General features: G+C 37.9%; 1 protein-coding gene across 2 annotated transcripts in view; it reads right to left on the bottom strand.

The window, feature by feature from the left end:
* The window catches only part of LOC107220157 (proton-coupled amino acid transporter-like protein pathetic), a 34,754-nt gene extending 12,051 nt beyond the window's left edge, over window positions 1–22,703 (bottom strand). The window contains exons 1-2 of one of the 2 annotated variants that reach the window (XM_046732363.1): window positions 22,239–22,703; window positions 268–353 (exon numbers count right to left, since the gene is read on the bottom strand). In XM_046732363.1, coding sequence (XP_046588319.1) covers window positions 268–353; window positions 22,239–22,289 — 137 coding nt within the window. In that variant the 5' untranslated portion in view covers window positions 22,290–22,703. Of the gene's footprint in view, window positions 1–267; window positions 354–2,522; window positions 2,736–22,238 lie in introns of those variants that run through there. The other variant, XM_015658623.2, reaches the window with a different exon arrangement.
* Window positions 22,704–25,157: the final 2,454 nt, after the last annotated feature.

Genomic DNA, 25,157 nt, shown 5'->3' with positions numbered 1-25,157 from the left:
ATATTCGATTGAACTCGATTCAAAATCATCACTCCGATCAACGATATCAACGTGATGTCGGTATTACAAGGTATATTATATGTATGCATGATAGAGATAAAGACGTATCTTCTATATAACGTGTATAATAACAATAATAATAATAATAATGATAACCACAACGTATTATACGGTATTCCTTTTGCCTTTTTTTTTTTTGTTTTTTTTTTTGTCAATCGTTGCACACAGCCATTTCATTGATCTATTTATAAGAAGGTTAATACTTACTTGACGAGCACCATGTCTGAGAGTTCTGTTTTCACCCCGTGCTTCTTCGGGTCGTATTCAGCGATTATTGGCCGCATTGGCGTTCTCTGTAAAATAAAACAAGAGAAAACAAATATTATATATAAATATATAATTAGCGATTTACAAAACATTCGTTCGCTGGACGATAAACGAATTCTTTACACGTTTCTTTTCGCGTCTAATTCGCTAATTGTTGTCGGATTATCGATACCGATATATATATGACGGGACAATATCTTGAAAGTTGAAAATCAACCGCGCATGCGCGACTTTTATCGGCTCTTCGCGCAGGCTTGCCATCCCGAGTTTTCAGCTGTCAAACTGTTTCTGGCGGCGATGCGGTTGATACGAATTTTCGAGGTTAGAATCTCAAATAATCGAGGCGGCGACTCGGAAAGGTTTTGGGAAGCATTTTTTATCGGGCGGGAGAGTCGATTCTTCGAAGAACGGTCGAAATTTAACGCTTACGCTCTCTGAAAATTCAAACGTACACATTTTTCTTAGGTTGGCACGCCTGCATCGCGGACAAGAATATCGCTGAGGGAAGATTTCGCCGACCAATGATATCGAATTATTTGGCGCACGCGCGGTTGATTTTCAAGTTTCAAGAGATTCTCCCGGTGCGTATGTTTAAAAAACAAAAAAAAAAGAGATTCAAATACCAGCGGCAAATACATGCATGACTAATGCGGCGTGTTGCGTAATGAAAGCGGACCGAAAAAGTGAAGAGGTGAGGTAAAAAAAAAAAAAACTAACGTAGAATAAATATAAACAATTATTAAGGTGCTAAAACCGGTTGTGTTTAACAAATTAGTGTCAATTGCATGAACGACACGAAATACAATTATCTTATATACGTAATATTCGCCGATATTCCTTTTCAAATATACTGTCACTGTTTATTTTTTTTTCCTACCCGCTCGTTCATGTTTGGTTCGTTTTGTGATTGCGATGAGAAGAGTGGCGAAAAAAAAAATCGAACATGAAATTCATCACACACACACACTCACACACAGCCTCGGGCATTTAGCCAAAATAATTATTGAGAAAACAGTTCAGTTTTTACAGGATTTCGAGTCGTTCGGAAAACTCTAATTTCCAAATATTGGATAAAAAAATTTCTATACCTTTGGTTTAATACAGTTCGAACGGAAGAAAAAACGGTGAATTCAGGCAAAGAAAGAAAGAAAGAAAGAAAGAAAGGAAGAAAAGAAAATACCGCATTGTTTTGTCGAGTTTGTAGAACTGACATTGCATATTGCACGCATTGCCCGGTGTAGAAAACACGCGTATATGTAGATATACAGAGAAAATATACATACATAAATACACGTGTATTATAGATGTATAAATATATGTGTACGTGTGCATATGTATAGGATATAATTTTAGAACAACGTCTAGCTCGTTGTGTAACAGGAATGTTTGCTCTTGCGACGATCGGTGAGAAACCGCGTATACCGGCATCGCGCGGAAAGTTTGCTTCTCTTGCCAAGTATTATACACAAGACACAGTTAAATATAAGAATACAATATACATATATCACATGTATAAAAACGATACGTGCAAATGCATAACGAATGACAAGCGAATTATTGTAAGTCAAGTACAGAGAAGAACAAGATAAGGAGAGAAAATGAAAATCCACGGATGGAGGAATACGATTGACGGACAAAACCGGCTTCTTCCAACTGTAAGAGTACCTATAAAATAACCTACCTACGCTATAATTCGATACACACCCACACACCCATGATATATATATACAATATACATAGGTATAACACCTAGGGTCATGCTTGCAAGTGTTTCACGATCAGCAGCCGCAAGCCTCAAAACATGTGGGGGCGTATGGATGGATGGATGGATGGACGTACGCGTTCCGTGTGAAAAGCTCGTTTATAGCCGGAGGCCAGCGGAGGAAAGCTTTTTTTTTTTTTTTTTTTTTTTTATTCGAAAAAGCCTCGAGAAATGAAAATTCGAAACGTTATACGTGCGCGATAATAAATACGTGTGACAAATACGCGTACACGTTTACTACGATGCGTGTTACGTGTGCCTACGTAATACTCATGAATCTAGAAATTATGATTCAAACCAAAAGTGGAAAAACAAAAAAAAAAAGCTCGCACTTGATCCAAACGAAAAGTATCTTTTTTCTACGCCATGTGTAATCTTTGTTTTTTTTTTTTTTGTTTTTCAAGGAGGTGTATTATCAAGCATATATATTAACCCTGATGTGCGGACGTTCGGTGGATGACTGTGAAGTAGACAGTGAACTCATCTCCACGTCCAACGCACTTCCACCGTTTCCCATTGCGATCTGTCGATATAATTTATATACGCTTGCGCACTAATTTGTTTCTGGTATTTTTTTTTTTTTTTAATAATATTCTTCTTCTTTGTACCACTGTTGTTATTATTATTAATATTATTATTATTATTGTCGTATCACGAGGTTGATATAATTATATATTTCCACAGTTGAATTCTCGTCGTTTTCTTTTTTTTTTTTTTTTTTATTCGAATATTTTAAGAAATTGCGACTGTTGTTATAAAACGTTATCGCGTGTCAGTTGACATTAATAATTGTTGGGAAAATCGTGTTGAATCGAACCTCGTCATAGTTTTTCAATATCACAATAATTATTACAAAACTACACTGTTACAACGTTGGATACACACCATCGTGTCACTTGCGTGTACGATGTAATGTAACGCGAGTGAATTGTTTAAATTTTATACGCGTTATATTAAACGATCATTTCACAAAAAAAATAATTTAAAAAACACATCGCGTTATCGTAGAACCGACGACGCAGAAACGGGTGTAATACGTACAGGTATGGAAATTGTTCCGTAATACGTGTACCTGTATGATAGGAACAACAAACGAGACACAAAAAATTTCTGCAAAACCACCGATAAATCCGGACGGTTATAACGAGAATTAAGAATGAAGATGACGATTAAATAGATGAATTAGCCGCCCCGTGTCCGCGTTAAAAACTTGTGGAAGAATGAATGATGACCCGCGAATATGTGATGAGAGAGTCTCTCTCGCATCTCGCATATAGTCTTTCGCGTATGGTTACCACCACCACCACCACCACCACCACCTCCTTCTTCTTCTTCGTCTTCTTCTTAGCGACGATCGCCGTCACCGTCGGTCGTCGCAACAGCAACAAGCACCACGTCCGTATTACAACACCAACCGACCGAGCGTCGCGCGTCGCGTCTCCGACGTCGACGGAGAGATTAAGAATAAGAATACGAATACGAAAGAAGACGCACAAAACGACGATACGCGTGCCAAACTGTCTGAATATTTTGAGACGACCGCCTTATATACGCGTTTGCCCGCCTTGCTATAACGTAGGAAGAACGACGGAACGATGATGCGAACACACGTCACGCACGTTCGGTGGAAGCGAAGAGAGGAGAGGAGAGGAGAGGAGAGATGAAATTTAGATGGAGAAAAATCGGTGGTGAAACGATATAGATCGATGGGAATTGGCTCAGGTCAGGGTCATTGTCAATTCCTTGTCATACGAACGGAATTCATCACCGATGATTAATCCATTTTTATACGTTAACGGTTTCGTTTGTTTTTTTTTTTTTTTTCTCGTTGTATTTCGTTCTTTTTTTGAAACAACAGCGGGTGGAGGCGGGGACGGAGGGGGGGGGGGGGGGGAGGGAGGCATTTGAATCTAGCTACGCTACTGTTCAACCTCTGTATACCCAGGTGGTTAGTGGTGGTGGTGGTGGGAGTAGCCAGCGACAAAGTAGAAGTAGAAGGTGGTGCGGAATGGGGCAATAGCTACAGCTAGCCGAGTTGTATGTTTTAACGTCCCCCGCGTAAACAGAACGATACAGATACCTACAGCTCTAATTGTAAGACTCTCGGCTATGCTCGTGACGACAGAGTTTAGAGGCTTATGGTATTATATGTTTTAATCGTGCTAATTGCGCTTCACGGGAGAAGAAAACCGCGACGTAAGAGAGATAGCAGAGATACATGGATAGATAGATAGATAGATAGATAGATAGATACAAAAGAAATAGATAGGTAGAGAATAGATAGACGGAGAGATAGAGGGAAAGAGGGGGGGGGTAGGGAGAGAGAGAGAGAGAGATGTGGGTATGTCTAACGGAAGCGCGGTGTTAGGAAGGCGTCGTAACCTTGAGGATTAACTTTTATTACTATTAATTCGATTCAGCCGAAGTGTAGCGCGAGCTCTGCTCTGTAGAATTGTGGCAGAATTTTTTCCGACAGTTGTGAAATCCCGTCGTTTCAATTCTACCGCGGCCACCTTCAGCTAGGTTATAATTTTTACCCGTCAATGCACGTACCGATAGCATTACTAATCCAGCACCGAAATTTTTGAGTGACCTTCTTTAGTACTCGTTCATGATCGCACACTCGACGCGACATACAATATTCTTGTTCATCGTCCGTGAATAAAACCGCAGATGCTGATTTTTCTAATTTGAGCATCGGCGTCGATCTTGAATATTCGTAGAAACCGTGGCTCATTTTACTGCGATTTAAAAAGAAAATATATATTTTTCTTACTTTTTATCCCTTTTTGTACCTATGTTCGGAGATTGAAATTAGGAACCAATCTTACTTTACTCGAACTCCGTAGGACTAACCGTTCTTTAGTTACGTCATTTACAAACTGACCAATCAGCGGACCGCCCACCATCCCTAACCACGCCCAGTCGCGTCACGTGACGGCTTTCCGATTGGTGCGCGCCTTCGACACTCTGTAACTCGGAAACGATTCGAATATCAATGTTGTCGCAAAGGAACTTTGGTCTCAGATTTTTACGGCGCAACTAACAAGCAAGTTTTCATCAATGTTGCTTTCTATACTTTTTATACATTTTTTTCTTTTTTTCTTTCTTTTAACACGAATTGTTGGATCAGTGTTTTTCATCTATAAATGAACAAAACAGTCCGCCACAGTGTGCGGATGGAGGGTAAACATTATAGTAATATGTTAGTAACGACAGCTGACGTTCGTCCAAACTCCTAAGTTGTAGAATAAATGTTGTGCATGAATGCCAGATGCGTTCGAAAATCAATATCACGCTGTCCGTACCAGCAAACAGCTGAATCGTAAATACGGTGGAAAATATTTCGATCAATTATTAGAAACGACAAGTGCGCTAATTGTACTCAAATATACGTACAAGGTATCTACGTACAACAAGTGCAGTTTAAAAATGTGCAATGCACCTCTGCAGCGATTTCTGTGTGAAGAAAAAAATAAAAATAAACGGAAAGATGAATCCTACTCGCTTACACGGGTACATAATAAGAAGCTGTACACTCAAGTTGGTACTTGCTAATTTTCATATTCATTCGCTATTTTTAACTTCAACGAGAAGAATGAAGAGAGGGGTCGAGGGGGGGGGGGGGGGGGGGGAAGAAATAAAACGTGCTGCTGACAGGAAGTTTATTTGCTAATATCATCACTCGTTAACGAAGTGCAAAAAACCTATTCGCGAGGATCGCGTGGCTGTGGAAGAAAAAAAAAAAGATAAAACAAATTTTGATTTACGGATGAAACATTAAATCCTTCAGTCAGGTGCTCCTATAAATTATACTTTCCAAATCCGATCAGATGACTTTCGTTGATTCACAATTTTATTTTCACACTTCAGAGTCTTCTCCTATAGCGTCTAGAATAAAGCGTTATTTTTCTTTTTTTTTTTTCTGTTTTTATCTTGAATCCACTTGATCTATAATATAATAGCATAATTTACATAGACCTTTCACTATGCATGAATTCTATTTTCGGAACACCTTTTGACCTTTGCAGCCGTAACAGTTCTCTGCGGTTGAGACAGCCTGCAAGCTCGTACGACGGTGAATACGCGTTTTTGTCGTTTTTCTTTTTATTCGTTTTTGCTTGTTTTGTTTTTTCTTTTCTTTTTCATCGTACTCAACACCGCGCAAACGGGACAATCGGCATATATCGCTTATACGACAATAAACCGGTAAACGAATGAAGAAGAACTTCTTATTCTTATTCTTTTTTTTTTTTGTTTCCAATCCAAATGCAAATTTCGTTTCGGCAAACGTATGGAAATTTGTTTTCTCATCAAAATCCGTACTAAACCAGTTTAAACTTCTATCGCACGCGCGTTAATTCTTGTTCTCTGTTTATTTCATACCTATACAGCAACGTCCTTCGATAATCGAGAAACTTGCGTACACCTATGCATACACAATTACATTATACATGCGCACGCACGTCTTGATTAACTTCCCGTCCAATTTCTGATTCACAGGGTCAAAACCACGGGCCAAATATCAATGTTTATACGTACTTCACAATCCCACCTATCTATATACGTAACGAACGTAATAACAAAATCAATCACGACTGTACGTCGCAATCAGTCTACATTTAAAAGACCGGGTTGACAAGACGTGCCGAAAAAAAAAAAAAAAAAAGTTAAAAATAAAAAAAAATAAAAATCACCAGGAAGTTTATCGACATTGTTTCTTTATGACTAGAGTCAATTGAATTTCATTACCGTGGCCAAAGTCCAAAACTTTTCGAACGTATAAATGTATCAGGTTTAGAGTCTCGGTCATCCGACAAGTCTATATTGTAAAACCCTTTTTGTAATAATGTGAAAAAAAAATTTTTTTTTATTTTTTTATAATTCGACAACAAGAAGGATCAGCCACGAGGATGCGTGGGTACGTTGAGTCGGAAATTTCTGACCAACCGCGACTGCTGCCTCACGGAAATTGCGGTGTGGGGGGGGGAGGTTCGAAAGCGCGGGGACGATTGCGATTGGCCGAGAGCCAAACGACCGTTACTCGAATCGTGAGGAGTGGGGGGTGAGTCACGGGTTCAGGCGCCACACGCTATTGGCCAACTTGAACTTGTTCGCGTTTGAAAACTGTGTAAATGCCACCGCGGCGCGGCGTTACAACGTTCATAATACGCGCTAGCGATTTTTCCACCGCCACGCGACACCTCGAGAGATAATTGCTAGGTTATTTTTGCTTTTTCTTCCACTTCTTCTACGTTCCTTTTTTTGTTTTGTTTTGTTTTACTTTGTTTTTTCTTCTAGTTTGAAGAAAAAAAAAAGAAAAAATAATGTTTCACAGTTCTAAAGAAATCACGTACGGACAAACGGGTGAAGATTATTTTAAAAAACAGCGCGTGCGTTAACACTCGCGAGTTGTACGAGGATGAAACCCTAATTATTATATCGTTGCGGGCAAAGTTGAATAAAAAAAAAAAAATTTCACACGATTACAGCACCGGTATTATTGCATATCTTACGCGTTGTTCTGGAAATTAAATATTAACGGATTGTTTGTTTGAAAAAAATATCCGTGTTTTCTGTATCACGTTGTCCGCGCGATAATTATCCGACCTCGTGTCTATTATACAGCACATGTTATTGATATCGACTAAATTTGGTGCAGGTAATCTTTCCGTCTCTAAATCGAGCCCCCGATCGTCCTCTTCTTTACATAGTTTTTATATAGGTGTATATTTATATAGAGGTATTGCGGTTACGATATCGTACATGCGTCTAAATTTATATAATAAATACCGAAAATATCATCGCTCGTAATGCGTCATTCTAGTATTTATTTTTAATATCCTGACTACCTTTCGACGGCGCTTCGTTCCGCATGTAGATAAGTGTTGTATATATATATATAATACATAGTTACATACATATATTATACACACTGCGTATATATTCGTTAAATCTCTGTGTTGCCAAAAGAATTTAGTATCTTGCTGTTTTTCTTCTAATCTTGTCCTTTTTTTTTCTCTCTTTACCGTCGTCTAATTCCATCTTTATTTCGTCTTTCAATTTTTCAAATTTATTCACATCCAATGCTACTGCAATATAGCATATAACAGGTACATCAAAATATCGACTAATCTTTTTTTTACAAAATTCAAGTCGAAAATATTGTATGGAAATGGTCAGAAGGCATTTGAAAACCTTAAATAACTTTTGAAAAAGTATGTTTATCATAAAATGAAAATACATTTTGGTCTTATCGGTACCGTAATGCGTTGACAAGTTGTAAAATGCCAAAGTTCAAAACAAATCTTGTCCCATGTTATTTAAATGGGAAAATATAAAATCGCGATGAGACAACTCTAAATATTGTTATTAAGAGCTAAAAACTTGGACAGCACCTTTTACTCCCGTCATTTGTAATAATAATTTTTACTTTAATTTTGACAAAAAATATACTCGATTTTTTCGATACAGTCTATATTGTATATATTAGATACGCGACGAGCGAAATAAAAATATAATTGAAACCGTATTTACAGGCAAGCACGCAAGTACATTGAAAAAATTATGACGCATTTCACGTGTAACGCATTTATATAACCACCTGCGTAAATAAGTAATTCTATGCTTATATACCGGGTGAAACGTGTTGAAATTGATATGTTAAGTTTCTTCATTGAAATTCTCAGGTTGGTAAACATTACTTAATTTTCAAATCTCGATAAATTCTACACCCAAGTTTATATCGTATAAAATCATTGTTCTCGATAAATTTTCATTTCAACCGTATATAATATAAATTTCGCAAATTGGCATTCGTCCATAGAATAAAAGTGTGTATAGAAACGTTCCAAGTTTCGATGCATGTGAAACATATATATACATTGTATAAAATGTATTTCTACCGATCGATCAAACTAATTTCACCGTATCTACAAGCAACGGTACGCTCTGCAATTTGTAATCGATAAAAATAAATATAACCGAGTGCACTGGGGGATTTTATTTTCGCGCGGCTGCGGCCGGAGTGCAAAATAATTCGTTTACACGTATTACAAGATTAATTCGATAATTCCGTTGTCAAAAAATTATCGTTAGAATTATAAGAGCGGAAAGAAGAGAGTTTATCAATTTGTTTATGCGATTCGTATATATTTAGCCGATTTAACGATTATAGAATGTTGAAGGGATCGTGACCCTACACGTATAACGAACGTAAACGTATACGTCTATGTGCGTATGTATAACGGAAACGGATGCAAATAATTTGTGCTCCACGTGATACGACGATGCGCCATTATACATAGGTATATTTTCTCAACGTCGTCGTCGTTGTCAGATGCTTGAAATGCGCGGCTAATTTATGTGTTAAAAATAATTTAAGGTGTTACGGGAGGTATATTCCCAAGCAAAAGTGAGTCTCGTTAAGAATATTCATCACTTTGCGACGAGAAAAGTAATGTGAAATGAGAAAAAAAAAATAAAAAAATCAATCGTAACCAAGTTGATGAGATAATTCGTTTTGAATAATGATAACGACAATGTCGAAAAATTTTGTTAATAATTTGTGCAACAAATCTCTGATGAAATTTTTTTTTTTTTTTTGTTTCTCATTTGACATAAAATGAATTCATTGATTTTACTCAACACCTGTGAATTGTTTCGGAATTATCGGCGAGTTTGAACGATTCACAACCGTTTACGAAAAATTGTCAAAAAAAAAAATTCAAGACTTTTTGTCTTATCCATTTTTCAAAATTTCTTCGCATTCTCATCTCACTCGCGAAGTGTTCGATATTCTCATCGAGACACAGTTTTAGTTGGGAATATCCGTCCAATAACACCGCGAGACGGATAAAAAGGAAGAAAAAAAAAAACAAAAAAAAAATCTAACGCTCAATTAAACATGACACAAGCTTCTCTAGCCGATAAAGATATAATATTTTCACGTTTGATTTGACTTATTGTATAATATATAGATATAAATATCCATATAAGCATATGCAACGTGTATCTGGTCCAAATTTGCATGAAACAGTACGATTTTAGCAGGCCGATAATCAGACACGTGCCTTCGCGCATCGAATACCGATAGTTTCGCATGGTATGCGAATTTATGTACGTGTGTTATGTGCACGCGAGGCGGGTTTATCGCTAAGACTATGTATACCGCATGCATGTATTTATGTATGTACGTACATACTCTTAAAAAGCGTCGCCATGACGACGACCTTCGACGTTACGCACAGATTATACGGGCAATGTGCCAAAAATTGTGCGCACAGGGCGACGCGAGTTGGAGAATTATTCAACTCGGCCAGGGAAGAGAAGGAGTGCTTGAATTAAAGTTGAAAAAAGCAGTGCTACATAAAAACAAAAACAAAAAGGAAAAAGAAACAGCGAAGCTTATTTCCTGTCATTTTTATCACCGTTATGTAATCATGAAATTGCATGAAATTTTACGTTTAAAAATAAACTGGGAGTAGAATGTTTTTTCTTTTTTTTTTTTTTTTCACACACAGTGTTGTAAGGCGAAGGAAATTTGAGAAATCTAATAATGGCAGATGTAGCGCCGCGATATCCGTTACCCACCGAGTACCAGCAAGATAACAAATTTACTCGCGTTAACAAATCTGACCGCCAATTGTGACGTCACATCCGTCCCGCAACCCGCAAACGCTGCGCCAAACCGGTTATATACAGATAAATAAAACGATACCACACGGAACTTACTTACGAACGTAAATAAAATACAGTACGCGGGATAAAAATTCCTGGGTATGTGTATGTAAAGATATATGTATGTGTGTGTGTGTATATATACCATAAATTGAACTTCCCCCATGCGGTATCTCACACTTGAATGTAAAGTGACAGCAGCCATTTTATCTATCTATACCTTATATCTATTCGCATGTAGGTATGCAAATAAGTGCGTAAAACTTTTTTTACAACTGTAATAACAAAACTAGCTCCGTTTTTTATTTGCCAATTGGAAAAATGATGCAAATTATTCTGCTAGGTATACATAAAAATCTTACGCGACTGTGAGTTATTATTTGTACGTATGCATGTACGTGGTCAAAATGTAAAAGATGGTTATAACAACGAAGATCGTCAAATGTAATCTTGATGCTCGCCAATTATTTTCAAACGCATGCTTGAACGCATCTGTGTTTTGCTCTGTACCTGCAATATTCAGAGGCGACGATCTCGGTTACAGTTTCTATAATACGCGTTGTTCAATTGTTCAAATATATATTGTACATGTATAATGTAATCTTAATAGCCGGGAAATAATTGCCAATTAGGTATGATAATTTCTTCAAGTCCAAAGGCGTACTTACATAATTATAAAGGTATAATGGCGCAGAAACGATCTTATTTTCTGCGTGTACAAGGAAAGGTTGAAAAATAACGCGATACGTTGTACAATTCATACGGCACGGGGAAATTAAAAATGCGGAACAAGACTCGGTATGATTTCATACTTAAACAGATGAAGAAAAAAAATAAAATAAAATTGAAAAAAAATTCAAGGACAATGCCGGAAATGAGGGCGTTATCGTAAGTATCTTGTATATATTTTAACACGCTCCGCGTCAATATATTAGTCAGCTTTTTTACCACGCCACGAGTATAATATACGATATAGCTGTTTATACACGTAAACAAATGGTCAGTTTGAATTAACGTCTCAGAAATTCCCTGGGCCAGGCTGCACTAGACGCGCGTGAATCTATTCCTAGACTTTTGTCGTCGCCGAAATGAGGGCAAACAGATTCACCGAACTATCAGGCTATACCTACGACCACAGACTAGGTAGAAAACAAAACAGAGTTTGATTGCAGTGAAGGAGATTTTGGCCGTCCAAATAACAGTGTATACCTAAAGAACACGGAAATACAAACAAGTTTTCGATGAGAAACATTCGAATCGTTGTGTAATTTCGTAAAAATTTTATACGCTTTGAAGTTAATCACGCGTAGTAAGTCCGCCTGCATTTATGCAATTCATAGTTTAAACTACCGAAATGTATTTCCGGTTGTCAACGTGTAGGCGGAGTCCTTTAAAAATGTAACTTAGATTGCATAAATGCAGACGAATATTTTACTCCGCCGGTGTTGAATCGCCCGAGGTGTAACATTTCCAAGAAATTATAACCCATCGCACGTGAATAAAACACGCCTTTTCCACAGCTCGCGTGAACTGCGTGAACCCGGCTTGTTCCTCCTGTGTAATTTCTCTTTGCGAAAACCCCCCCCTCCTCCAAAGGCGATGAAGTAAAATCGATAACTCGTCTAGACGAGGCGGTTATGAGCCAAACTGCACGGCGTGAGCCAAGCCAACCAGATTCATGACACCGAAATTGGGAGGTTAAACGCATGTGGTGCCCGGTAACGCTGTCGTTGAAACCGGTTGAAAATCCTGACGGTGTGCAGTGCGTGCAATTTGCATTGTATGTACGTTATACTTTAATTCATCCGCATCTCCCTGCTGCCGCTGCTGCTGGTTGTGCTGCACGTATAACAAAAAAAAAAAACAAGAGCGTAACGTCGCAACGAAGAACCTGGCACGAATTTTCGATTTTATAGGTTATCGACCAAACAAAGCAATGAGGAAGATTTTAATATTAATGTCTCATGGGTCCTCCGAATACATGACAGGAAAAATAGATTGGTATTGGAAAATGTCCTTAAGACGTCAGAGCCTGGTTGTGGGCGCCATTTTATGACAACATAACCCAAGTTTTTTTATTTCAATTGTGAGAAATCGTAATTCTTGGGGTTCCAAAGTGCTTGTGTTACATAAATTAATGACACCTAATCAATAGTATACCTGTTCTATCAACGATACGCGAAAAAACAGGGTCAACGGTCAGTTGTCAGCCTGGTTGCATTAATTTGATTTTTTCCCACCAGATGACGCATCGCAAAGTGACAATCCCAACAAAGATAAATATAGACGGGAAAAAAGCTTTCGTAAAATTTAATCGCCAAAAATTACTTCTTCGTTTTCTCCTCCGCCCGATGATTTCTCTTTCTCCTCTTTTCGCTACAGGGTGAAAACTCAAGCAGAAGTCAGTGAAACGCGCCGCATGTGCACTGCAAGCATCCGCACCTGCGGGCGATGAATAACTCACTAGACAGTGTTGTAAGAGTATGTAACGCCATAATAACCTAGGGCGTTCATGGTGTGAGTCGGGTGAGACTAGATAGTCCAGTCAAAGTAGGTCTGAATTAAAAATATGCGGAACATGGCTGTATTTTGTTGTATAGGGATTTTCGACTCTCAGGAACTCAAATCTGACGTCATTTTTTCGTATTTCGCGTTGTCCTCAAAAACCATTATCGATAGATGAAAAGTGACTTGATCATCGTGTAGAGCGAAAAATTCTACATCAATCATGTCCTCGTACGTGAAAAACAGAGTCGGATTAACAAATTAAGAAAAAACAATTTATTTCAGCAAAATTCCCCAAATGGCGTCGATAAGTAGAATTTCTTTTTTCCTAATTTGTTAATCCGACCTCGTTTCCGACAAATGAGGGCATAATTCGATATGGAATTTGTTAAATTTTGCTGTTTTCACGAAACACTGGCTACGCAGCTCAAACATTACTTCATATTTGAGTTACTGAGGGTCGAAAACCCATGAGCAAAAAAAAATGCAGCTGTATCACAAATATTTTTAATGAGGTGCTCTAGAGTTTAGACCGAGCGGTAGAAACACGTAGGCCGCGTCTGAGAAGTTTAGTTGGAAAGAAGGTATTCGGCCGACAGAAGTGGGGTTAAGAGAACATCGGCAAGACGAATAATGCATAGCATAATACGGCGTTGAGTTACTGGTTGAGAAAGAGACACCCGAGTCACCCGAGTCGCGAAACAAGCTTGTGTGTGCGATTCACGGTAACGTGGGCGAGGAGTCGAGGACGCAAAACGAGTCACGAGTCGCGCTCGCGAGTTGCGAACTGACATCGGCTGCCCTCAAGCGGCGGAAACGGAAACTACACATCATTATACTCCGAAAGCCGTAGGCGACGAACCGCACCGAGCCGCCTTGCCGTTTTTCGTCTCCAGATTTCATCGTATTGAAGTTAGTAACGTTGTCGGAACGATTCATGCTGAGAGAGAAAAACCGTTATTACGCTATTTAGGGATAGCCCGAGATTCAGTAAACCGTAATAAAACATAAAAAACTCATATTCAGAGATCTTAGTTCCTTAAAACATCGCTGTAAAATTAAGAAAATAGTTACTTTTACGATAAAAAATTACTAACTTCAACCTCATGGATTTTTGAAAATTAAACAAATCGAGAGAAAGATGCTTCATCTGTTTTATTTCCCAGATAGAAAATTCGATAAATTTGAATAAGAATTAGGAGGGATATTCATGTTCGCAGTTGTGTTTCCCGCAGGTTAATGAATATCAGGGAAGCTTTCTCCGTATTCCCATACCTACTTTAAATCTAGGTTCGTCGCGGCATCAGGTCATGACTTCGAATTGCGGTTTACGTATCTGCACCGGAATTTTGCTTGCCACTATCTTTCGTCGTGAAACATTATTTTTTTATATCACCACGTTTATACATTACGGAATCAGACCGTAACGTACTCTGGAAGGACTGCCGGATCATGAGCAGCGTAAAAAATCGTCAAGTTCATCGGCGACAGTAAAAAAAAAAACCACATCGCGCCAGATGCCTAACTGAAAATACTAATTAAAATCGGCAAAAAACTAAGATTAAAAAAAAGCAGGAAAAAAAAAATTTAGCAGCCATCTATACGTTCGTACTCGTTATATTCATAGCTCTTTTACTTCTTCCGCATTCGAATCGCATAAATTTCACATCGCTGTCCATACGTAGATATGTACATACGTATATACACACGTATTGTGTAATGCGAAAGTAGTAGTTGAGGGGAAAAAGAAGGACTACAAAGAATCGATCATAGAATGGCCTAACATTACTATAATGCTCGAGTCCCGTTCTTGTACAGGATCAATCCATCATCCCTTGGAGGCGTCGACTCGTAGCTATCCTCTCTTATAATACCTCCAAAGCTTTTCTTTCCTTTCCTCTTCTCTTTTTTTCACCTCTATTATTCGGCGCTAACGCGTTTTCCCCTCGTTTATCCAACCCTAGTAGCCGTCATAGCGGCATCGTCAGCATCTGCAGTTATTCCCACTGCACCGAGGCTCTCATAATCCCATTGAGTAACTGGTTCGGAATGTAGTTTTATAGTTCATCATGATGCAGCAAAGTGTATGCGGCAGGTTTTCTCCCTAATGGAGGAGACCAGTTCCGTTTTTTTTCTCTCTCTCTCTCTCTCTCTCTCTCTTTTTTTCAACGTTCTTGCGTTTCGCTTTCTTCTTTCTCATTAGTCTCCTCGTGCCTAATTCTTCGACAGCTAATTCCCAGGGGGGTTTTTCAGATGTACAAAATTACACAAACCTGCCGCACAGCTGCAGTATGAATGAGAGAATGGAAGACGAGCTAAACAAACGGTTCTCGACAAATTGTCTGCATCGCACCTATATAATCAACATATTATATAACTTTCGATTTCAATCTCCGTTTAAAAACCGAATGATCCATAAACATTAAACTCGAGTGCGACGCTGTTCAATTTTTTTACACGGAAAAAATTATTGAGGTAGGTATACCTATGTATAAAAATTGCTGAAAGGTATAAAAGTAGAAACTGCAAGGAATGTAGAGTAAGAAATGAAACGGTTAATAAACTTGCGGTGTATATATAATTATCATCAGCAAAATCGTCATTGTTTGTACATTTTTCTAATTTTTCTTTTTTTTTTCCCCCAACTTCTCGCCTTGCCTTACGATCAGACGTCAAGTATTCAATGTAACCCGATATCCGTTAGTTCCAAGTGCAGCGCGTTCTGACTCTGTCTCCTCAAACTAATTCTGTATTTACAAATCTCCCTCCCAATCCTTTCCTATTTCTCCCCCCCCCCCCCCTCTCTCTCACTCGCTCTCTCTCTCTCTCTGTCTCTCGCCAAGCCGTCGGCCAATGCCGTTTCCCCCGCGACGCGAGGGTCGTTGTTAAAAATTCTTTCTTTTTCTCCCCTCTTCGTACGCGGTGGTGTGTGTCTGTCTGTCTGTGTCTGTCAGTCTGTCTGTCCGTCTAACTGTCTGTCTGTCTATCTATCCGTCTCTCCGCGGGTTCCTAAAGAATCGAAAATCGGTCCAGGCTCCGTAAGTCCACCTCCTCCTCCCCCCCCCTGTTCCACCGCCGCCGCCGCGATCGTTCGTTCGGTTCGCGCGTGCGCAGAAGATCCGGCGCGTGTTCCTATAATAGGCTGAATCTTTGCCGGTGTTGAACCGCGGCGCTCGCATAGCTACGTTGCGACACTACACATCCAACATTTTCGCTCTCTCTCTCTCCGTCTCTGCCGCTTTTCCTCCTTAACGTTCCGTGTCCCTTCCTCCTCTGCCGCCGTGGCTGACTGCCTTTCTTACTCTTCAATATCACTCTCTCTCTCTCTCTCTCTCACACACACTCTCTCTCCGGCAGCAACCTCTCACCGTCCGCGTCGCGTCGGCACGAGAGTTCTTGAATGTATTACCAGCCGTGCTCGACTCCGCCGAGAGGTGCGGAAACTTCCATGACGTCACTGGTACAGTTTGTATACATATAAATATATACATGTATACATTCTGCACGCGTACAGGCATATGTGTACGTACACACTAGGAAGGGCAGCCAACTTATAATACATATAGCGGGTCTAGCAAGAAGAGAACCGAACGACCTCGGTGCAAATCCCTTCAAGGGCTTCGCCCGCCTTTGGCTATTTAACAACCGTGTGCGGTCTGTATGTGTAATGTAACATATAACATGCATGCGCATAAATTCATTTAGTACATACATATCGTGTGTTGTCTATGCTCGTATTAATACGAATGGTCATTCACCGGCGTCGTTTCAACGTCTCCGATATACGCGTTTGTACCACATAACGCTTATTAGTATGTAATTAATTACCATGTATGTATAATATCGTATATACCGCGAAATTGCTCCAAGGGAAACCCAATGATTCGTGTCAACTATCATTACGAGCTGATATGTACTTTCTTCCTCTTTTCTTTTCTCGTATTTCTCTTATCCCCGTTGTGTTTTCTTAACTATCTTGAGAAATAAAAAAAGATAAACGGAAATGATTTGAGGTATATTTTTGTATACTTCTTTCTCAGAATCCGATGGTTCTTATTTCGTAATTTTATTTTTAAATTTCTCGTTCCTCGTATCATATCATTTTATCTACGTTCATCAGAAACTGCTTCGTTTTTCCTCAAATAACGTTCTTTTTTTTCTTCTTTTTTTTCCGCTTCCACTTCACGCACGTGATATAAAATCAGACCTAAACTCTGGATAAATGTTCGTTAAGCACGAAAGTTATCGACTATCCTGTCTTTACGAAAGCGCATTCGCGTAACGCGCAGCACCTCGTGAAAAACCTGCAAGTTTCGAACTTGAAATACACCGATTGACAAGATGGCGTCCGCAGCGCCACGTTCAATCGGTAGCACAAAATGGCGCCGCCGGCGCGTGTTTTAACTTGCCGCCGGCGCAAACGCTGCTGCACAAAGTTCCTTCTCACCAGCCAGCTCTTATAATAGACGTTTGTGTCTATACGCTTATATATAAATACACCTATACACCGTATATATATGTATATAAATATATATATGTGTGTGTATACAAGGTAAAGGTATACGACTTTCGCGAAAGACGCTCGGTTAAGTTCTGCAGACTTATGATCGGTCTGTGACCCAATTCGCGATCATTGACGCTTTAATGTTGATGTTTTTGCTATACCGTTATAACTATTTTTACAATGAATTATTTTGGTTCTACTTTTTTCTTTTTTTTTTTTTTTTTTGTTCACATCCCCTCCGCGATGTAACAATTCTTTGAAAATTTATTCCACCCGAGTGTGCAGACATTGAATGTAGAAAATCTTTACGCGATGTTAAATAATTTTAACTAGGATTTTATACAAATATAGCTAATTTATATTTGCCAAGTACGGATTTAGAGAATGTATGGTAAAGTGGTATTGTACGACTTTTGTACGTACATCTTTACAATAACTGTGTATGTGTGTGATAAAAATTTTATAATATTAAAATATAATACATGAACATTAGGTGTACATGTATATATATAAATATATATACATATATATTTTTGATGTATCGCGAAGAAAAAACACAGTACGAAGAGTATATTTTATTAAAAAGCGTACAAAAAGTTGCATATATTTTTCGCGAGCCGTTTCTTCGCACCTGAGTAATTGACAATGCAAAACATGCATATTAGATAAATACAATATAAAAATAAGCATACGCGCATACGTGTATAGATGTATATGTACATGTATCTACGATGTTATAATTTAGAAGTATTTCATTAAGTGACGGCCTGTAATATACGTATAATAAATAATTCAACCTTATACATACGTATAACGCGAGTGAAGATTCCAAAATGTTTAAAGTTTGAAGATAAAAAGAATGAAAAAAAAAATGCACCTTCCATTTGTGTAATAAAGAATGAAATTCAACAAAGATAAGAAGAAGAAACCGTGATTCACCCGTCAACGAGATAATATAATCCGTTAATTCTACTTAATCGTCATTAATCGATGATCGATGATGATCGATAAGCTGATGCATTATATAATACCTAGTAAGTTTCGAAAATCGCTTCTATACCCAAAAAGAATTGTAGTTTTTTTTGTTTTTTTGTTTTTTTTTTTTTACTCATGAAATTTGAAAAAATGAATTTCGAATGTTACATACGTATTATGTACAACTGGTATATATGTATACAGAAAATGCGAACAGTTGGAGACGATTAATACAAAATGAAGACGTCTCTTTCGTTTTTTGGGAAGCTGATTAACGCAATATACCGTGTGATCATATAATGAGTGTCTCTTTACACAATCGAATACGAAACTTTCAAGGCTGTCCAAGTACCTACACACACGTGTAAATATACGCGATCAGACTCAAACCCGCCACCTGTCTAAACGATCAAGATATTTTACATAAATTTATAATGCATTTACTTAGGTATGTATGTATGTATGTATGTATGCAAGTATAATACCGTACAAACGCACACACAGACACATGTAATTCTTGCATTAATGCGGACATAGATATATGATAACGAGGGTGTTAAAAAAAAAAAATCGAATTGCTATACCCTACTACGTTAAAAAAGTCGAAGAAAAAGAAATCATGCGCACGAGATAAAACACATATAAAGTTTACGATTGTGTCTCTCTGTGTCTTATAATACCATTGTATATATTCGCGTAAAATTTATTAACGCCCACAAACACCGAGAAAATTAGGAACACGTGCTCCTCAGACAGGTTTTATATATAGAATATATATATATATATATATATATATATTCTATGTAACTTCGCTCCCGCGATAAGCTTTGTACTTACGCACACGCACACGTATACATGTACATAATATATAATACACATAACAACGTTGATAAGCTATCTCGTTTTTTTCCCGCAAGTTCCGTCGTTGCCCCCCCCCCCCCCCCCCGACCGTTCTTCCTTCCCCGGCCTTTTGCCGTCCGCTTCCTCCCGCGGTTTTCTTCGAGCCAATGAAAAATGTTTACCACGATATATGTATACAGCGGCGCTTATACAGGGAAAATCGCAAAAACTTGTACAGAGTGTTTGGTGGAAAATAAAATTTTTTCCCACTTTGCGGACGTTGTTGTTCTATTATTTTTTATTTACTCCTTCTTTTTTTTTTTCTATTTGTTCTCTCTAGCGGACGAATATTTCTAACGTCGCCAACATGAAGAGAAAAATGGCGAAACATGGTTCAAGAAGAAGGATAATCGTACGTCGGGATTTTAAAGATATTTTATAATCGAACGCGACTGTTTCGGTATAATGAAAATTAAAAAAAATAACAGAGAAAAAAAGAGTTGGTTGAAGAAATCACGAGTGTGATATAACCTGATATGATTCAAATTTTATACGTTATTGAATCGGAAGAAGATACGTGACGCGGCGTGACTGAAGACGCGAAAATTTAAAAAGAGAGTGTCAAAATTAACAGCAATTAAGCGCGTCGTCGTTATATTGATAAAAGAAAGATAAAAAAAGAGTAAAATAAAAACGGAGCGAGAAAGAGAAAGAGTGAGGAAAAAGTTATATAAAATTTTCTTTTTCCTTTTATTCAATATTCAGAAAATTTTCCTCCGGCAATGATTTACAATGTAAGAATGCGATGAGTTTACAATCCTGACTCATTGTCAAAAGTTTTGCAATAGTATAAAACTACGGATTCATTTACGTATCGATGAATTGTTCAACCACGCAGAGCGAAAATTCATCGTCAGATTGTGAAAAACATTTTTCGGGTTTAGATTTCCGTTCGTGGATGTGTGTGAAACGGGGCACAGGTGAATTTGACGTGTGAACAGAAAAATTATAACCTAAAAGTCGGGCGCATGGAATCCTTCAGAATCTGCAAGTTTACATGACAGACAAAAAATAATTCCCCATGCACAATCGCCGTCAAGTTGGCAACAATATCAAGTTTAGTAACATTATGGCAACAAAAACAAATCCCTAGTAGAGATGAAAGAGAATAGGGATTCAAACAAGCAATCGTTACAAAATTTTCTTGACACACTTGGTAACTCAAATCGCTTCAACTGTTTTTTTTTTCTTCGTGAAATTAGTGTACATCCATCGAACCGTCAAAACAAAAAAATACGGAATTCTAGGGACTTTTTTATTTAATTGTAAACCTATCCTGGACTTCGAAACTCAAATCGCTTGAACTGTTTTTTTTTCGTCATGAAGTTCGTGTACATGCAACTAATGACCAAAACAAAAAATTACGGAATTCTAGGGACTTTTTCATTTAGTTGTAAACCTATCCTGGACTTCGAAACTCAAATCGCTTGAACTGTTTTTTTTTCTTCATGAAGTTCGTGTACATGCAACTAATGACCAAAACAAAAAATTACGGAATTCTAGGGACTTTTTCATTTAGTTGTAAACCTATCCTGGACTTCGAAACTCAAATCGCTTGAACTGTTTTTTTTTCTTCATGAAGTTCGTGTACATGCAACTAATGACCAAAACAAAAAATTACGGAATTCTAGGGAGTTTTTGATTTAGCTGTAAAACTATCCTAGACTTCGCAACTCAAATCGTTTAAACCGTTTCATTCTTCTTCATAAAATCAATGCACATATAACGAACCGCCAAAAAAAAAAAACCCCCGAAATTCTGGAGACTTTTTAATTTTGTCGAATCAGCTCCGCTATCCGCAGATTGATCGTAAAACTGTTCTAGACATCGAAATTCTCGCAGATTCCTGAATGAATTAACCTTATGGTTCACGAGCGCGTTTTACGATTCGCTTAATGAGATTCGAGGGAAGTGAGGAAAGGAAACAGCGTCAAAAGGGGAAATACCGAGGTTCCAATTCTGAAGAAATTCGTTCCCCGTAAGCAAATGACAACATTTAACAGGTACCAGTGTATATAAAGAAGCCTATCGTAGAAAGTTCAAGACTAATTACGTCACTGCGGTAACGATGACGACGATGACGACGATACGCAAAGCGGTTTTTACAGTGTCAAAATATCATTACGAGCTATAATAAGATTTGATATCCATTCTCATCGTCCTCGTGCGTAAATAATATTAATTGCAGTAGAAATTTTTTTTTAAAACAATTAAACTACCGCGATTATCATCGTTGTGTCGCAAGAAAAGCGAGGAATAAGGGGGGGGGGGGGGGGGGGGGGAAATAACCAAGCGATTAACATAATGTAACGGAATTTTTCCATGCTTGGCCTATACCGCGTTTATATGTATAATATATCGCATGCATGCGTAAACTTATGTACATGAAAATTCAACGACGATGACAGGCGGCAGCTGCGCTATTATAATCGACATTACTAACGCCGGTATTTAAAAATAGTCACAAGGTACGTGAAAATAAATAATCATCCATGTACAGGGTGGATTGTGAAAAAGTATCAAGAATTGCGTGAAATATATTAGTTAAAAATAGAAAAGTTGAAGAAGTATGAATTTTTCACTCACCATAAGGTTAGCCCCGTGAACAGGAGGGGCTCCATGCATCTTGTTCGACATCCCGAGTACGGAATAATTTTACGGCTTTCGATTTATTATATTATTCGATATACAAGTACGCTGATCTCTTTGTATATTTTTTCAACTCCGACGCACAATTTTCGTTTCTTCTTTTCGTAATATTTCCAGGCTTTCGCAGAGTGACAATAATCCAAAAAATTACCCAAAATTACTTTTGCCGTATTTACGTATATACCAGGTATATATATATATGTATGTATATATATCCCTTCCCGCCGTCGATAATATCTTCTTTTATATTCTTTCTTCTCCTCTCCTTATATACCTGACAGTACGTATATATATCCTTTCAAATATCCTCGGACAATACTTGTTGTTGTTATTTTCTCTTTGTCTTCGAAAAATTATTATACACTTTTTTGTTTGTTTGTTTGTCTTTTCTCTCTCTCTCTCTCTCTCTCTATATATATATATATATAGATATTATTGTAAATCGACAAACATGAAAATAGGAAACGTGCGGATGACGAATGTAAAAAAGAAAAAAAAAAGAAAACAACGATAAAGAACGAAAATTAATTGAAAAACAAAAAAAACTCGAATCACACAGCTGCTGGCGAGGTCAGTTTTACCTCGCGTGTAACCAAAAATTCTCTCCTTTTTTTTTATATATACATATATGCGTGTACATATATTGTATACTACATGTATATGTATATATATATATATATTTATTTATAAAATATACGTGGCGAGATGTTAACGTTACAATCGATTTATATATTTTCACGGAGCTGATGCGATTTCGTACGTGTCTCGACAGGCTATGAAACCGTCGACGTTCCGGTGTGTCCCGAGCTGGTCTCTCTCGCTTGGTTTCTTCTCCCTCTCCTTCACCCTTTTTCATCCCCACCACACACCGGAACCCCGTTCCGCCGGTAAATATCCATTCTTAGTTCTCTACGTTCCGCGATGCCGAGAGAGCACATGGCTCCCCCCCCCCCCCCCCCCCCTCCCCCCACCCTTACCGACCCTCCCACCACCACGCCTCGCTTCGGGCAAAAATCGTCAATTCAACGTAGACTTTATTCCCTCCTCCTCCTACTCTCTAACGGCCCGCTTCCTCCCCTCCAGCCCCGCCGGCGCTCCGTCATCCCCTCCACTCTCGATTACTCGCGTTCTATTGCTCCCAACCCCCGTTAGCCGGTTGATCCATGCGTCGCAGCCGGCGTTTTGGGATTTTTTACCGCTACGAGCAACCCTCGAATATATATATATATATATATATATGTGTGTACAAGTTGAGATTCGAGGTAAAATTAGGAACGACGAAGATCGTTTTATTATCGTCGTCGTCTGTGAAAGACCCCGCGGGTTTTCAAAGCCTCCGCAAACCGAGTTCCGGACTGGTATACGTAATAATGTTTGTGTGATTTATGAGGGATGACGATGCGCGAATGGAGTTTTATGATTTTTAACTAGCGCGCGCGTGTGTGTCGTATTTTTGTACATTTGTTATAATTAACTGATGTCGGAATGTGTGTAATAGAGGAATTGATATATGGGGGGGGGATTTTGTCGGGAGAGTTTGACGACCGGAGATATTAATGCGGTTAATGCAATTGTTTGGAAAGATTGTTTTGCTTGATTACGTGTACCTACCTAAGATTCCGGTGAAAATTTCTTATAAATAGATATATTTATTACGCGCTTGTGACAAACGATTAATATTTATTATACGTTGTTTGAATTGTAAATTTATTATAATTATATATACGCATTATACGCATATAATATATATATATATATATATATATATATATATACATACATATCGTCGACGAGTGAATTAGAATTAATTCCGTGAATCGGAAATTTTTCGAGTATTAAGAATCTGTTGAATCGTTCTCCGATCGATTTGACGTGAAATTAAAAAATAAAAAAAATTTTTTTTATACACCAATCACGCAACTTCAATCGTCTGATAAAATGAAGCTTGCAACGACTAAAAATATATTCGTAATCACCGTGCAAGCGTTATTAAAATTTCCCGGGAAATTTGTCTCGATGTTACAAACAGTTTTATACGATGACGAAAAATCACGTTGTTGAAACGTTATCATGATTCGGATGATAATATGTGTAAATTAAAAAAAAAAAACCACTACTGCGAGTCAATTCATTCTCATTACGTATATCAGTAATCAAACATCAAAATTCGCGTGATTATGATTCACGATCTGCGGAACTGAACGAGAACAAAACTGCGAATGATTACCGATCGGAAGAACGATACTTGTACTTGTAAAATGTACAAAGTAAATTTTCACTTCTTACCGCGAGACACGGAATTACAACGAAAAATGAAGAACGCTGTTTCATCGTAAAAATTGGGAAAATCCCACAGACATTATTTAGTTCGTTATAACGACATACACGCACCAATATTATATACAACATATTATAAATTCCCAGAACATTAGATTCGACGCTTTGACTTCCGATCGATAATTAATCACTGCGAGAAACGCCGAATCTTTATGACTAAACATTTCTACTTATTTATACATACACACATATATATATATATATTATATGTATACAGTTATAACAGGCTTAGAATGTTTTCACTTTCATTTTATAGTAGAATATAAAAAAAATTTTCAAAAAAATGGCAAACTTCGTCGATACTTTTCCACGTCTGTAAAATATATGCGCAAAATATTAGATGACGATGATGATTGTTGTTATTACTGTCGGTGTTTTTTTTTTTTCGTTTTCATTATTATTATTATTATTATTACTACTTGTCGACTTCGTTTGACAGAATGTAAATTATTTGCATATTAGGCGTGTAGGGACGACTTTGACATAATACATACCAAAGTAAATTATCCGCAAATTTGC

Source organism: Neodiprion lecontei, chromosome 2 (genome assembly GCF_021901455.1).
Source record: "Neodiprion lecontei isolate iyNeoLeco1 chromosome 2, iyNeoLeco1.1, whole genome shotgun sequence".
Classification (NCBI taxonomy): Eukaryota; Metazoa; Arthropoda; class Insecta; order Hymenoptera; family Diprionidae; genus Neodiprion; species Neodiprion lecontei.
Note: the sequence above shows the minus strand (reverse complement) of the source record. Positions and strands in the feature narration are given on the sequence as shown.